At 36.8% G+C, this 13,983-nt stretch overlaps 1 protein-coding gene across 5 annotated transcripts in view; it reads left to right on the top strand.

The window, feature by feature from the left end:
* Positions 1-13,983, top strand: part of GPHN (gephyrin) — a 618,453-nt gene that overhangs the window by 529,040 nt on the left and 75,430 nt on the right. For all 5 annotated transcript variants that reach the window (XM_082854448.1, XM_082854450.1, XM_082854447.1 and 2 more), the window contains 3 exons: positions 1,870-1,989; positions 3,520-3,578; positions 4,646-4,799. In XM_082854448.1, the coding sequence (XP_082710574.1) occupies positions 1,870-1,989; positions 3,520-3,578; positions 4,646-4,799 (333 nt within the window). The remainder of the gene's footprint in view (positions 1-1,869; positions 1,990-3,519; positions 3,579-4,645; positions 4,800-13,983) is intronic.

Here is a 13,983-nt window from a genome sequence, read left to right as displayed (position 1 = left end):
AGAACCTTTCTCCAGTGACTTGTGGGAGAAAATCAGTGAGAACACCGGAGTTGTAAGCCAAGAAGGATTACATGGTTCATGTAGTTGTTGTGGTAATGAGACCATGCATACTTATTCATTCATTCTGGAAATATTTATTGACTACCAACTTTGTGCCAGACACTTTCTAGGCTTTGGGATGATAGAGCAATAAATATGTCTGGAAAGAGGGTGATTAAAGATTAATGAAATGACTCTACCCAAGATATAGACAGGATTAAGGGAAACTAACAAAGGAATGTGAAGCACTCAGGTACTAGCAACAGTGAGATTTCATTACCTCCTCTAGATTTGAAGGGGCAAAGGGAGAGAGTAGTACCTAGACCTGGGAGATTGATAGCTATGGAAGAGGTCCACCTAATAGGAGCTGTGGCATCAGTAGTAGAAATGGCATACCCATCACCAAACTGCAGCCCAGCAGGGAAAGGGCAAGGGGAATAAAAATTGTACTTCTCTCTCTCTCCTACCCTCTGATCTCTTGTTGGCCCCTCCCATTGGCTGAACCTAACCAGAAGCCAGAGTGATGGGAACCTGGTTGAAACAGTCCATAGAGGTTGGCCTTATGGGCCACAGCACAGGAAAATGACGATGTGATCTAGAGAGGCAAACAGAAAATGAAAATTTCTGTCTTTATAAGGCTTATATTCTGGAATATAATAATGCACCTAACACTGCCTAGCATAGATTGAGTATTCAGTAAATATTAGCTATTGATGGTATTGTTTATAGCAATAACATTATGGAAATAAGCTTTTTAAGGCTTTTCTAACAAATAAATTTCCAGTTTTACTTTGATTGTACATCTAGTGGAAGGGTATTTTTCCTTAATCATTCCCTAATATTTTTTAATGTGGTAAAAAATGTATAACATAAAAAGTACCATCTTAACCATTTTTAAGTGTACAGTTCAGTAGTGTTAAGAATATTTACATGTTGTAACCTAAAATTTTAAATACCTAAGAAGCAGATGTCTTTGGAAAGATATCATTTTTATTGGGGAATTAATGTTATCTCAGAATTTTCTTTTTGGGGAAATTTAAAGCATTCCTTTTCCCAAATCTGCCCTAAATCATGGCCCATGACAAGTGACTCTTCTGAGGCCAGATCAAACCTATTAGATGGAGCTGACAGAAATATGATTTTTCCTGTGCTGGGAGGAAGTGTGCAAGGTAGGTCCTGTAGTCAGTCTCCCATACCATTCATATGAGAGCTCAAACAATAAAAATCTTGGATATAATATTTAACCCAAATCATTACAGACACTGGAATCATTTTTAAATGATTTATTTACATTTGTTAGACTTTTATTATTAGTTGCAAGGTGAACTAATATATTTTATAAAGATTTTCAAGAGTAATAATTAAAATAATTTTTCTGGCTTGCCTTTATTTAACTAAAACGTTGGTTAATAAAATACTACATTTCTCAAACATCAGAACTTCAGTAAATGATCAACATGATGGTTTTTCATAATTGTCATTCATAAAATCATATTACATGGTATTTTTTTAAAGACTGTAAAATCACTTTACATATATTAAGAAAATTCACAATGGGTGAGAGACAGTAGTGGCAAATATAAGTGGTAGTTCTTCAAAAGGAAAGCAGGGCACCAAGAAAGACATCTAAATAAGTCATTACTTAAGTCAAATGAAAGCCTCTTTGGTGTAAGTATATTTGTTTGTGACTTTTATTACATTTTCCCAAAATGAATAAGACTGTAAGATTTTCCTTTTATGGTTTGTTTCAAAAACTGTCACATCTCCTGCAGACTTTTCCTTTGCAGCAGTAAAGTAAATCGACTCTTTCTTGCATGTTTGTATTTCCAGCCGACTCAGACAGTAATGCCAGGACAAGTCATGCGGGTTACAACAGGTGCTCCAATCCCCTGTGGTGCTGATGCAGTAGTACAAGTGGAAGATACTGAACTGATCAGGGAATCTGATGATGTATGTCATTACCAGGTCTCATGGCTCCATTCCTATGGTGGTATTATAAGTCATGCCTATTTTCTGCAATGTTTATGAGATTAGCCCAATTTTTTTGGTTATGTTAGAACCTTACATTGTAGTGTATAGTAAATAAGGAACTGCCTTAGGCTTGAAAACCTTTTGTTATAGTAGATGTTTTTATGATCATTACTGTGATTACAGCAGAATTTGAGCCACATTTGAGCCAAGAAATTTCATACGCAAGCAAGGAAAGAAACTACCTCAAGATAGAAGAGCAGAGATATTAACTGTTGACTTATCATCTAGCTGAGAAACTTGTTCATCAAGACTAGCTTCTGATAAAATGTGAAGGAGATTTTAATAGAGAAGAATTTAACAAAGAACACTTGGGCAAGTTCTTGAATATTACACTAAGCCAAGCATTTAAACCAAATGATCCTTTCAGCTCTGGTTTTCTATAATTCAGGAAAATCTGTGCCGCCAAATTACAGTCTGGAAACATTAAATTTATGTCAGTTCCCCCTCTATTGCCTAAAATACAGGACTCTGTTCTAAGTAGGCCTTTATCTCACTGAAACTAGTGGCAGTTATTGAAACCAGAGGATCAGTCACTAATAAAAGAATAACTTCAACTGATTCTTTAATGACTGGCTATCTTACTTGTTTTTGAGAAGTTTAAGATATCTTGTATTTTTAAAGTTAGAATTAATAACAAATATATATTCTCCTCGGCTGGGTATATAGTAAAATTTGGCCATGCTGAGACACACCCTCTTTTCTTGATTTGGGGATTTCCTCTTTAATCACCTTCCCACAAGTAAGTCTTATAAAATTCAACTCTTGGCACACAGATCACATTGCCCTGCTGTTAAAACTGTCCAACAGATTTATTGGCATCAGTGAAGCCAGCAGAGCATTGAAATCCAGAACACATGCCTCCACAGACTCTGCCAGATGACAAGACACAGTTCCAGTGTCACAATGTTATTCACAGTCCATAAATGTAAAAATGATGATCACCATTAATTTATAGAAATCTACTACCAGATAAACTATAAGTCCTTCACTGAAATTTCTGCAAGTATTTCAGAAATACCTGCAGATATATATGCAAGGAACCTTGGCATAGTATTGAACCCATGATTTAGAAGAGACAGGTTATCTCCATGCACATTCACTGTATCTATTAGGGTAGCCATCTTTTTTTTTTTTTCCTAAAGAATGCTGCTTACAAAGTAAGAGTCAGTATTTGAATTGGTACATTTTTTAAAAGCATGAGAATCAGTGAAAATGTTTGTTTGTTTATTTATTCATTCATTCATTCCTTGGCATCAAACCTGATTTTTCAGGAACCTGTGGTAGAAATTCATCATGTTCAAAGGGTTTAGCAAAGGCTTTTCTGTTCCTCTATATTTTTATATATTCTGGGCCTATCTGATGATGAAAGCATCTGAGTAGCTAAATTCTATTGATCAAAATTCAGTTAGATTGTTCTGTTTGAAATTACATGATTTGCTCTTATTATAGGGCACTGAGGAGCTTGAAGTACGAATTCTGGTGCAAGCTCGGCCAGGCCAAGATATCAGGTAAGTTCATAACATATAGAATGTATAGCCAACTTTTGTTTCTGCCATGATCATGAACTCAGGAGAGCATGGCTATTATAAATTCACAGCTCAATCAGTTAACCATTAGCTTTCAGAGCTTTTAACAAGTAGCAAAATTAATTTTCTGAATTCTGTATCCCATGTCTGCCCTCCCTACTTTTTTGTAAAGTTGGTAAAGGCAAATGAAATATTCAGAAGCAACATGCGAAGGAGGCAAAGTCATGAACCTACATAATCCACAGTTAATCCTCCTCCTAGATAATCCAGAATTACCCATCCCTACCCCCTTGGTAATCCAGAATTTGATATTAACACAGATACTTTCAGAATTGAGTATTTATATAATTAGCTGAAAGCCCCTCCCCTATTGACTGCCAATAATAATGGAATAATGTACTACTGTTTATATACAAAGATGAGACTACTGTCTTACCATAAGTAGTGTATATTTGTCAAATGATTTTTCTTACAATTGAATATGTTTGCCCTGATTCTATTAATGCTAATTTGCTCAACATTTTGTAACAAAGCTATACTTCTCCAGTTCCTGTGGCAGCAGGCCAAAAGTGAATGGACCTATACAGCCACAGAACTGGACCAGCCTAAGTGGTCTAAATGGAAATTATCTCCATGACTGTAACCTCATTAGCATTATTCTCCTCACCACAAAGCTAACAAGCTATGGACATGGCATTAGATATTTTCATATAAATGCTTGCCTTACATCAAAGAAAGATTGCAATTGGTGTTTTGGACTGTAATGTGATACAAAACAATTTATAAAATAACTTTCAAACATGAAGTAACATATTCCTGTTTAACAGCAATAGATACAAATCTATTTCTGTCTTCTGTTATGTGATTTAATTTTTTTAATTAAAAAAGCATAGAGTTTTTAGAATCTCTTCGTTTTAGTATTCTGGTCCTGCCTCATCTCTTCACTTTTTCCCCCTTGAGTGTCCTTCTTCTTTAACACTAAAGTTTCCCCTGAGTTGAGAAAATACTGTTCTTAGTCATACTGTTTATGGTTCTGCTTTGACTTTCAGACCCATTGGCCATGACATTAAAAGAGGGGAATGTGTTTTGGCCAAAGGAACCCACATGGGCCCCTCAGAGATTGGTCTTCTGGCAACTGTAGGTGTCACAGAGGTTGAAGTTAATAAGTTTCCAGTGGTTGCAGTCATGTCAACAGGGAATGAGGTAAGGAAAAAAAGCGGAGGTTCGGGGGGGGGCGGTGACAGCAGGGGCAAGATGGTGGGTAGTGGGGCTTTCAGATGAAAGTATTTCTGACATTCTGTGTTCTGTGTTATAAATAGAACATTAAGGATTATAGATCTTACCACATTTCTATAACAAGGAAATAATAAATTGGCCTCAGGATAGTTCAAGTACAGAAAATGAAAAGGAAGAACTAGAAATTACATATTAAGAAATGTTCCCTTCCATTTACTAAAATGAAATATTACAACCAATGACCTTCCACACACTCAGTACATATAAACAAAGAATGTTGACTGCTAGCTGTAGGTATTCAACTGTGCAAACCCAGTACTTAGTCTGTTGGGACAATCAATTGTGCATACCCTGCTGCTGAGATGATGGGCCACCTCTGTGTGGGAAATAATTCAACGAACTAGGACACCATGGCTAGCCCCTTTTCTTGCTAAACATTCCATGTGATCTTTAATCACCAGGAAGGATTTGAAAATCAGAGGGTTTTTTTTTTCTCTAAAGATAGCATCTCTAGTAGCATGCTATTCAGAATGTGTCAAAATGTCATTTCAGCCCTGATTTAGGAAGGGGAATTTAGTCAGTCTTTTTATGAGAACTCTTGAAAAACTTCCTGTTCCCTGTTTGCTTAAGTTATACAAAACTTCAGTTGGAAGCTGTCAGGTCAAACTGGGAATATTGAAAAGTGAATCTGCTGGAAATTCAAAGCCTAAAAGCAGAATCAAACTATTAAGATTTTTTTAAGTAATTCCTTTAGATCTTATACTATTTTTAAACAGATTAACAGGATTTTGTTTTTTTTTTTTCTCTTTTAACCTCTAAAAAGAGGTTGCTACCATTATTTTTAATTTCCTAGGGTCTTGGAGATGGATGTTTTCAAGGGTCTATTACCGTTATAGTTCTTTTGGAAAGGGCAAAAGAAAAGAATGTTTTGTTTTGCTAATGGAGAGGTAAATCAGAATTCTAGATTTGCTTACTTCCCAGTATAGGTGTACTAGTCATTCCCAAAAACTATTGACTGACCCAAAATAAACATTCTTTTTAATTGATCTACAAAGTGATGATTCTAATATCCCTAGGACGAACTGACACTATGTTTAGCATCAGAAAGAAATTTCTGTTAAACTGGTTGACTTAATGATCTATTCTTATTTGAGATTTATTTATAAGCTTTGTGCATCTAAGTGACTTCATGGGGTTTAGGAAAGCTAAGTACAATGAGCAAACTAATAGACAACTAGTTATTAGGCAACTTTGTTTAAGCTACATGTATTGTGTTCTTCCTAATGACTTTGTAGGCCTGGATTAATATTATCAGTTATCCCCCAGAGTACACTGGTAGTATTTTTTAAGCTATCTTTTTTTTTTTTTTTTGCGGTATGCGGGCCTCTCACTGTTGTGGCCTCTCCCGTTGCGGAGCACAGGCTCTGGACGCGCAGGCTCAGTGGCCATGGCTCACGGGCCCAGCCGCTCCGCGGCATGTGGGATCTTCCCGGACTGGGGCACGAACCTGTGTCCCCTGCATCGGCAGGTGGACTCTCAACCACTGCACCACCAGGGAAGCCCCTAAGCTATCTTTTATAACCTTTATTAAAACTCTTTACTAGTAGTAGGGAAAAGTGACAGGGTGAGAATAGAGATGGTACATACATGGTAGAATCTAAAGAAGATTTTGTAGTCCTAGTTCCCTGCCCCCATAGATTTGATTGTCCTTAGAGAAACTTTGACAGATTCTCCTACGTTTTCTGGCCTGCTGTACTTAACATGGTTTTCCAAGGGAATAATGCTTCTAAGTTCCATGATCTCTGGCTCCATGTAGTTTGACATTCCTCCCTACTCCCATCCGAAGTTAGCTATTATTATGACTCTCTATCACCATATAGTTTAGTTCAACAAATGTTTGTTGAATACCTCTATGCCAGGCACTATACTGGAAACTAGAGATAAAAGTAATAAATAATGCATAGTATCTTTCCTGAGGCTTGAGAGCCTCAGATAGCCAGAAAATAATACGGAAAAAAAAGTATTCATTTATTTCAGAAAGGCCAAAAGAAATTACATTTGTCTATGAATGTGACAAGTCTATAATTTATTCAGTCACAGCACAAGCTCCCCTTAAGTATTAGTTCTGATTTCCCCTGATATGTATGGCTTCACATACGCCACCTCTTGAATCCAGTGTGGTATATTGCTAAGCAGAACAGTAGCCTTAGCCAACCCAAAGAATGCCATACAAGATGTCTATGTATACTATATTTAAAGCCTTCTCTGTATTTTGTGACTACATGATCTTATTCAGGATGAAGGAATTCTTTTAGAATTGGGAAGGTAGAGTTGTAAACAATAACTAACACAGACCAGCTGTTGTAGACATTTGTTGATTTCGACAAACTATGCAGGTTAAAATTTAGGTAATAGAATACCATTCAATAATTACTTAATTGTGGCCGTACATTTCCAACCTCATGTATTTGTTCAATATATATTTATTAAGCATCTGTTACACGCTGGAATGCTCACCAGAGGTTCTCTTAACTAAACATCAGACTTAACAATATATGAATATACTGTACCTTGAACCAGCTTACTTAGAAAGATATTGAACAGGAAACTCAGCATCCAGCAGGGGAGCATCATGCTTTCTTCAGTGGGACCAGTCATCTTAGCAGTTCATACAGCCATCCAACAGCTGTTCTCTTTGTTCTTCAAGTGACATTTAAGTGCAAGGGAACAAGAATTCTACTAGGGGAGTATGGGAGCCAGCAACTTAGAAGCACCATCTCCTACATAGGAATCAATATTTCTTATAACAATCTTAGGCAACTTCCAGAGTCCCTACAAGGGATATGCCCAGCTTCAAGTGTCACCACATTCGTGGAAGCCCAAAGCTTGGCTTTCCACTAGGGATTTATAGGTCATCTGTAATTTCTTCCATTCCATATGCAAGTTACTAATCAGAGACCATTTTACCAGAAGAAGTGTTGCCTACTAACAAGCTGACATTTTTCTTTATCAGATTTCCAGAGGAACTGAGCTAGAAAGTTAACCCAAGTTCAAATTTGTCCTTAGACATGGCAAAAGGGTTTTATTAAGGCTTTACCCTCACATAAAAGAATGCACTGTCTGCAGAAAATTCGAAAACAGTAATAAAACTAACTACAAGTCATTCTGTTCTTTATTATCACCATGCACTGGCAATCCTAAACAATGTCAGTGATAAAATACTCCTTTCCACTGAGGCAGTCTTCTCTCACAACCCCTCCCCTTTTAGTATGCTACCATTTTGATGTCAGGCAGTGTTCTGACTCCTGGAGATACAGCAGCAAGCAGGACAGACAAAGCCCCTGCTCTTACAGAATTTATATTCTGATGGGGGTGGGAGGGCAGGTAGTCAATAAACAAACATATAGTGGTAAATGATATGAATTTTTAAAAAGCCGAGTGAGATAATACAGAATGCTAGCAGGAGAGGTATATGCCAGGTATTATCTATTGAAACTTATTCCACATCAGCTGTTTTGTTCTCTCCCCTATACAATAAAGCTGGAAGCCTGAAAGCAGTTTCCCAGACTCTCTTTCCAGCTGTGGTCCAGTTAGGTTTTGCCATTGAGATGCATTAACATGGTATTAGAAGGTGGAAAGAAGGTAGCAGGAGTATATCTCCTCAACTCAGTAACATCACTTTCCTCCAACAGCCCTGGGGACGATGGTGACTGCAGTTACTGATCTTTAGTAATACACGTTTCTTCTTTTGTTTCTCCAACTCTGCCAACACATTTGTAACCAATCCCATGCATTAAATCCTCTCTTCTCCTACCCCCTCCATTTGAAATACCTAGAGGAGTTTTGGTTTTCTTGTCCCGGACCTGACTGGTAGACAGGTAGAGTCCTCTGTTTTACAAAGGCTAATCAGGCCACACTGATAAGGGGAAATTAGAGTGGAAATCTGAAGCCATTGAGGGTATATGCCTCGTGAGCAGAACTGTGTTTCAAGCAGAGGGGACAACAAACACTAAAGCCCTGGAGTACATGCTTATCAAGTTTGAGGAACAGCAAGGAGGCCAATGTGGCTGAAGTATAGAGGGAAAGGAGAAAAGTAAAAGGAGATGAGGTTGGAGAGGTAACAGAAACAAGATCATTTTATTCTAAATGGACAGTTTTGAGGAAGCGAAACATAGCATGGAACATAAAATGTCTTAAATTTTTAAATGATCACTCTGGCTTCTATATGTATGGCTTGGCATATGGGAGAGAAAAAGTGAAAAGCCAGGAGGCCAGTTAAAAGGATATGCAGTGGTTACTGTCTGTACCTCTTTGAAGCTTGTATTGTTTGTTCACTACTGTATTACCAATGCTGATAAAATTGCCTGACACACACACACACACACACACACACACACACAAAATTAAATTAAAATTAAAAATTAAAATAAATTTAAAAAAGGAAAGGATATGCAATACTCCAGCAAGAGATTTGGACCAGAATGGTAGTGGAGATGGTGAGAAGTAATCAGATCCAGGATACATTTTGAAGGTAAAATCAACAAACAGGATTTGCCAGTGAATTCAAGGTAGAAGATAAGAGAAAGTGAAAAATAAAAATGAGCTCCATTCCATAAAATATTTTGTTTCCCTTGAAACTGTAGATGGTGAATTTTAGGTCTTTAAACTGGACATCAGTCAGCCAGCTGCCATTAGCTTCAGGAAGTCAAGATTGTATGCTTGTTATCTAGTTACCCAAAGTACTAGCAATAAATATTCCTTCCATAGATGGTGAGTTTTCTTCTAGTTTCAGTCACCTTCTGCCATATTCCATAACTCATTCATTCATTTCTATTCATTCTCATTCTTCCTACCCCCTCCTTCCCTGTCTCTCCCTCTCTCCCTTCCTCTATCTCTCTCTCTCTCTCTCTGTCTCTCACGCACACACACATACACATACACAGAACTAAGTGTATTTATCTCCACTATGCCTCTCCTTATTTTATTCTGTCTTTTGTAAATCTCTTGGCCACTCTCAATAACAGATGTCTGTACAAACAAGTTTAAACTTTAGATATATAAAGTCTGTCTAAAATTTCCATATACTGTTCTTTGGGAGCTGCCACAAGCAGCTGTTATTATAAAAGTAGAATCTTTAAAATCTTTGTCCCCACTAATAAGAGAAGGAATAAGAAGTTGAGTGTCTACTATGACCAGTACCGCTATGTGCTTTATGATTAAAGCAACACTATGAGGTTAATATAATTATCCTTCTTTTTACATAAGAGAAAATTGAAGCTCAAAAACAAAGCAACTTACCCAACATTATATATGTTGTGTAAGTGATGAAGCCTGGTTTCACACCTAAATCTTTTGGCTGTAATGACTTTTTTCCACTATTCCACAATGCTTCCCACTTCCTTAAATTTCATTTCCCCAGCTTTTTAATGGCAATCTCTGAAACCTATCAGGTTAGATAGTCCATTACTTTCTTCTAACCACACTATACTTATTGTCCAGATTAAGGACTATGACTCACCACTTTAAAGTTGCCTTCATAACACTTCAGATAGCTTCACTCCTTTAACCTATTCCTTTGCTTACTGTGGTAATACCCAAAGTGAATGACTCCATTCTCCACCTTCTCCATTTTTGCTCCCAAGCAGAAAAACATTACTGAAAAAATTCATAGAACTATGATTACCTGAACAACTACAAATTACTGCCATTTAATGGCAACCTGGCACTTAAAGTTGTTCAGTAATTCTGATGTAACTGTCTTGTTGATTTTCTAGTACATTCTTCCAGTTCCAGTATGATAGTTCATTCATACACTCTATACCCTCTTTAAACCTCAGTAGCAGCCCTACTTTGTACTCTTGACAGATGACCTAACCACCTTTATGGGAAAAAAGTAAAGGTAAAAAATAAATATATTTGTCAAACTGAACTAGATGAGATCTCCCTCTTCTTCCCATCTCATTACCTCGAAAATTTCCCCATTCCTTTAGCTATCCTCCTTTCTTCCAATCTAAAAGGAAAAGGTACTTCTTTCTAAGAACAATTCCTCTACTTCTACCTTTAGACCCACTTTTTCTCACCTTCCTCAGAACTTTGATTTCTAAATTACTTCCTGTGTCTTCTATGTTCTCTGATTATTTTCTCTCTAGTGGCTCATCCTCCTTTCACATCCAAAAAGACAAAGATTACCGCTATCAGAAGAGAACCTACATTTAAACACCTTTTTGCTTCCTTGAGCTACTGCATATTCACCTCCTAACCACTACCAGCTTTGTTGAAAGAGAGGTCTGCACATGCTGGCTTTCCTTCCTCACTCTGCACTTTCTCCTCAAACTCCCGAAACTCATTATTGCCCCCCATTAGTACAGAAACTGCTTTCCTGAGTATACTATTCACCTCCTAACCTCTAAAACCTGCTCTGATATTTATCTTCCTTAACCTGTCTATATCATTTGACATCAGTGGCATTCCTCACCCACCACCTTGAAACTGTCTCTTTCCTGGTGTTCCATGATTGTTCTCTCTTGATGCCCTGCCAACTACTACTTTTTTTCCTCATCGTTCCTTATCTTGATCCCATTCCCTAATTGGAATATTCCCCTAGGATGCTGTTCTCTGCTGTGTCTTCCACTCTCTCTAAATTCTTCCTTAGAGTTTTCCTCTCATGTCAAATATATGCAGGTAACTTCCCATATCTGTAGCCCTAAACTTAACCTCTTTTGTAAATTCAAGCCTTCATTTACAACTTCCTCTGGATATTTCCACCTGATGTTCCACCATTACCTAATCTCACTCACCATCTTTCCCTTCCTACCAGGAAGAGTGGAATACTTCCTTCCTGACTTGCTTCTTTTTTAAAGGCATCACTATTCCCTGAAACTGTTATTGCCAAGGTCATCAGTGACATTTAATTTTTTTCATTTTTAATTACAGTAGAATACACATAACAAAGAATTTATCATCTTAACTATTTCTAAGTGTATACTTCAGTAGTTTTAAGTACATTCACATTGTTGTGCAACCAATCTCCAGAACAGTTTTTACCTTGCAAAACTGAAATTCTATACTCATTAAACACAGCTCCCCATTTCCTCCCTCCCACAGCCTGTGGCAACCACCATTCTACTTTCTATCTATATGAATTTGGTTACTCTCAGTACCTCATCTGAGTGTCATCATATAGAATTTGTCTTTTTGTGTCTGCCTTGTTTCACTTAGCAAAATATCCTCAAGTTTCAACCATATTGTAGCATGCGTCAGAATTTTCTTCCTTTATAAGGTTTCTTAAAGGAGGTGAGTCTTGATCCTTCAGTATAGTTTTTAATAATGTAAAAAATGACCATGGATTGGCAGACAGGGAGACAGTGCTGAGTATAGTTGAGGAGGAGAAAGTCATAAGATTGGTGTTTGAGAAAGATCATTTTCAGTAGATGTGGGCTCCTGAGCAACAGAAATGTCAAAACCCCCGTACAAAGACCACCAGAGCCCTGGGTATGACTCATTAGAATTTGTAATCTAGGCAGGTTGCTGGAACTGGACAGTCAGTAGCCTTATCTTTGGAACATATGAATCTATGTGGAGTTACTATTAAATCATTTTGTTCATGATCTTAGAACATGTGGTTCTGAATGAGCTGGTGTTAAAAAACAATTTCAGCTAAGACAGTTTGTGCTCTGTATTATGGTTTGGCACAATTTATCTGTATTAAAAGTCATAGTACACTTTTGCAAATTCTGATTTCAATTTCATTTCTCAGTGCCCCCACTTCTGGTCACTTTCAGCCTAAATTAGCTCATTATCTTTGAGATGTGATCAATCCAGATTGGTACCACTTTTTGATGGGCTATGATTGTGTATTAGGTTTTCTGAGGTAGTTTTTTTGATCTCTACATGCACCATGCCTTTGTGTACTCTTTATTTCATGATAATTTGTTGAACCATATAGCTTACAGCAAATATGCAGCAACATTTAAGGCTCTAGAGTTTATATATTCGGCCACTGCCATACAGACAAACATTAGGACAAATATATTACCAAAGTTTGCAAGGTACTTCAAAGCCATGATTCTAGACTTCCAAACCTGTACGTGAAAATATGTCAAATATTTTAGCATGGTTCTCTTTTAAGAAGAAAGGAGCAAATCTTTGTATTATGTAGTAGCCATCCAGTAAACTCAAAAATTGCTTAAAAAGTATAAAAGACAACAGATTTATTCCAAATTTGGGAAAGGCAAAACCAAGAAGAGTTGTCAGAAGAAACAAGATATTAATATGTCATAAATAAAGACAATAAATATTTACAGACAATATTTTTAATCAACAATAAGTAACCATTATTTTTAGAAGCTTTTGATTAAAATGATTTAAGAATGTGCCATAAACCAGAGAGTTAACAGAATATTTTGGTTATAAAAAGGGACCTTTGTTATCTGGACACAAATTAACTTAGCCATTTTTAACAAAAAGAAAACCCAAATTCTAGTAACAATTTACAATAAAAGATCCATAGGCCGTCTTTCCTTATGAATAAACCCACGTCATGTAGCCAACTTTGTCAATGTTTTTAATATATATTATTCTTCCTGTATATTCATTATTTGTAGTTATTACTGCCAAGCAATAAGTCATTTCCCTTCAGACCTTCTATGCTTTACTGAATGATACTCCTAAATTTATTTTTTACTGTCTTCCTTTATATTTTGGCACAATCAGTAATTTTTACTTTAAGAAAAACATTGTTCTGTTTTTTCCTAATAAATAAAACATAATCATTACCTTGCACAAGCATTCCTCTGTCTTCATATATCCTTTCTACCCTGTTAATGATGGTTACTTTAACCTGTTAATGATGTACTTAATATAAACACTGGTATATATATTTTTAACATCTTTATTGGAGTATAATTGCTTTACATTGGTGTGTTAGTTTCTGCTTTATAACAAAGTGAATCATCTATACATATACATATATCCCCATATCTCCTCCCTCTTACGACTCCCTCCCACCCTCCCTATCCCACCCCTCTAGGTGGACACAAAGCACTGAGCTGATCTCCCTGTGCTATGCGGCTGCTTCCCACTAGCTATCTATTTTACATTTGATAGTGTATATATGTCCATGCCACTCCCTCAGTTCTTCCTAGCTTACCCC

Source organism: Leucopleurus acutus, assembly GCF_964270905.1.
Source record: "Leucopleurus acutus genome assembly, chromosome: 1".
Classification (NCBI taxonomy): Eukaryota; Metazoa; Chordata; class Mammalia; order Artiodactyla; family Delphinidae; genus Leucopleurus; species Leucopleurus acutus.
The sequence above is the reverse complement of the archived record's forward strand: the minus strand, read 5'-3'. Positions and strand labels throughout refer to the sequence as shown.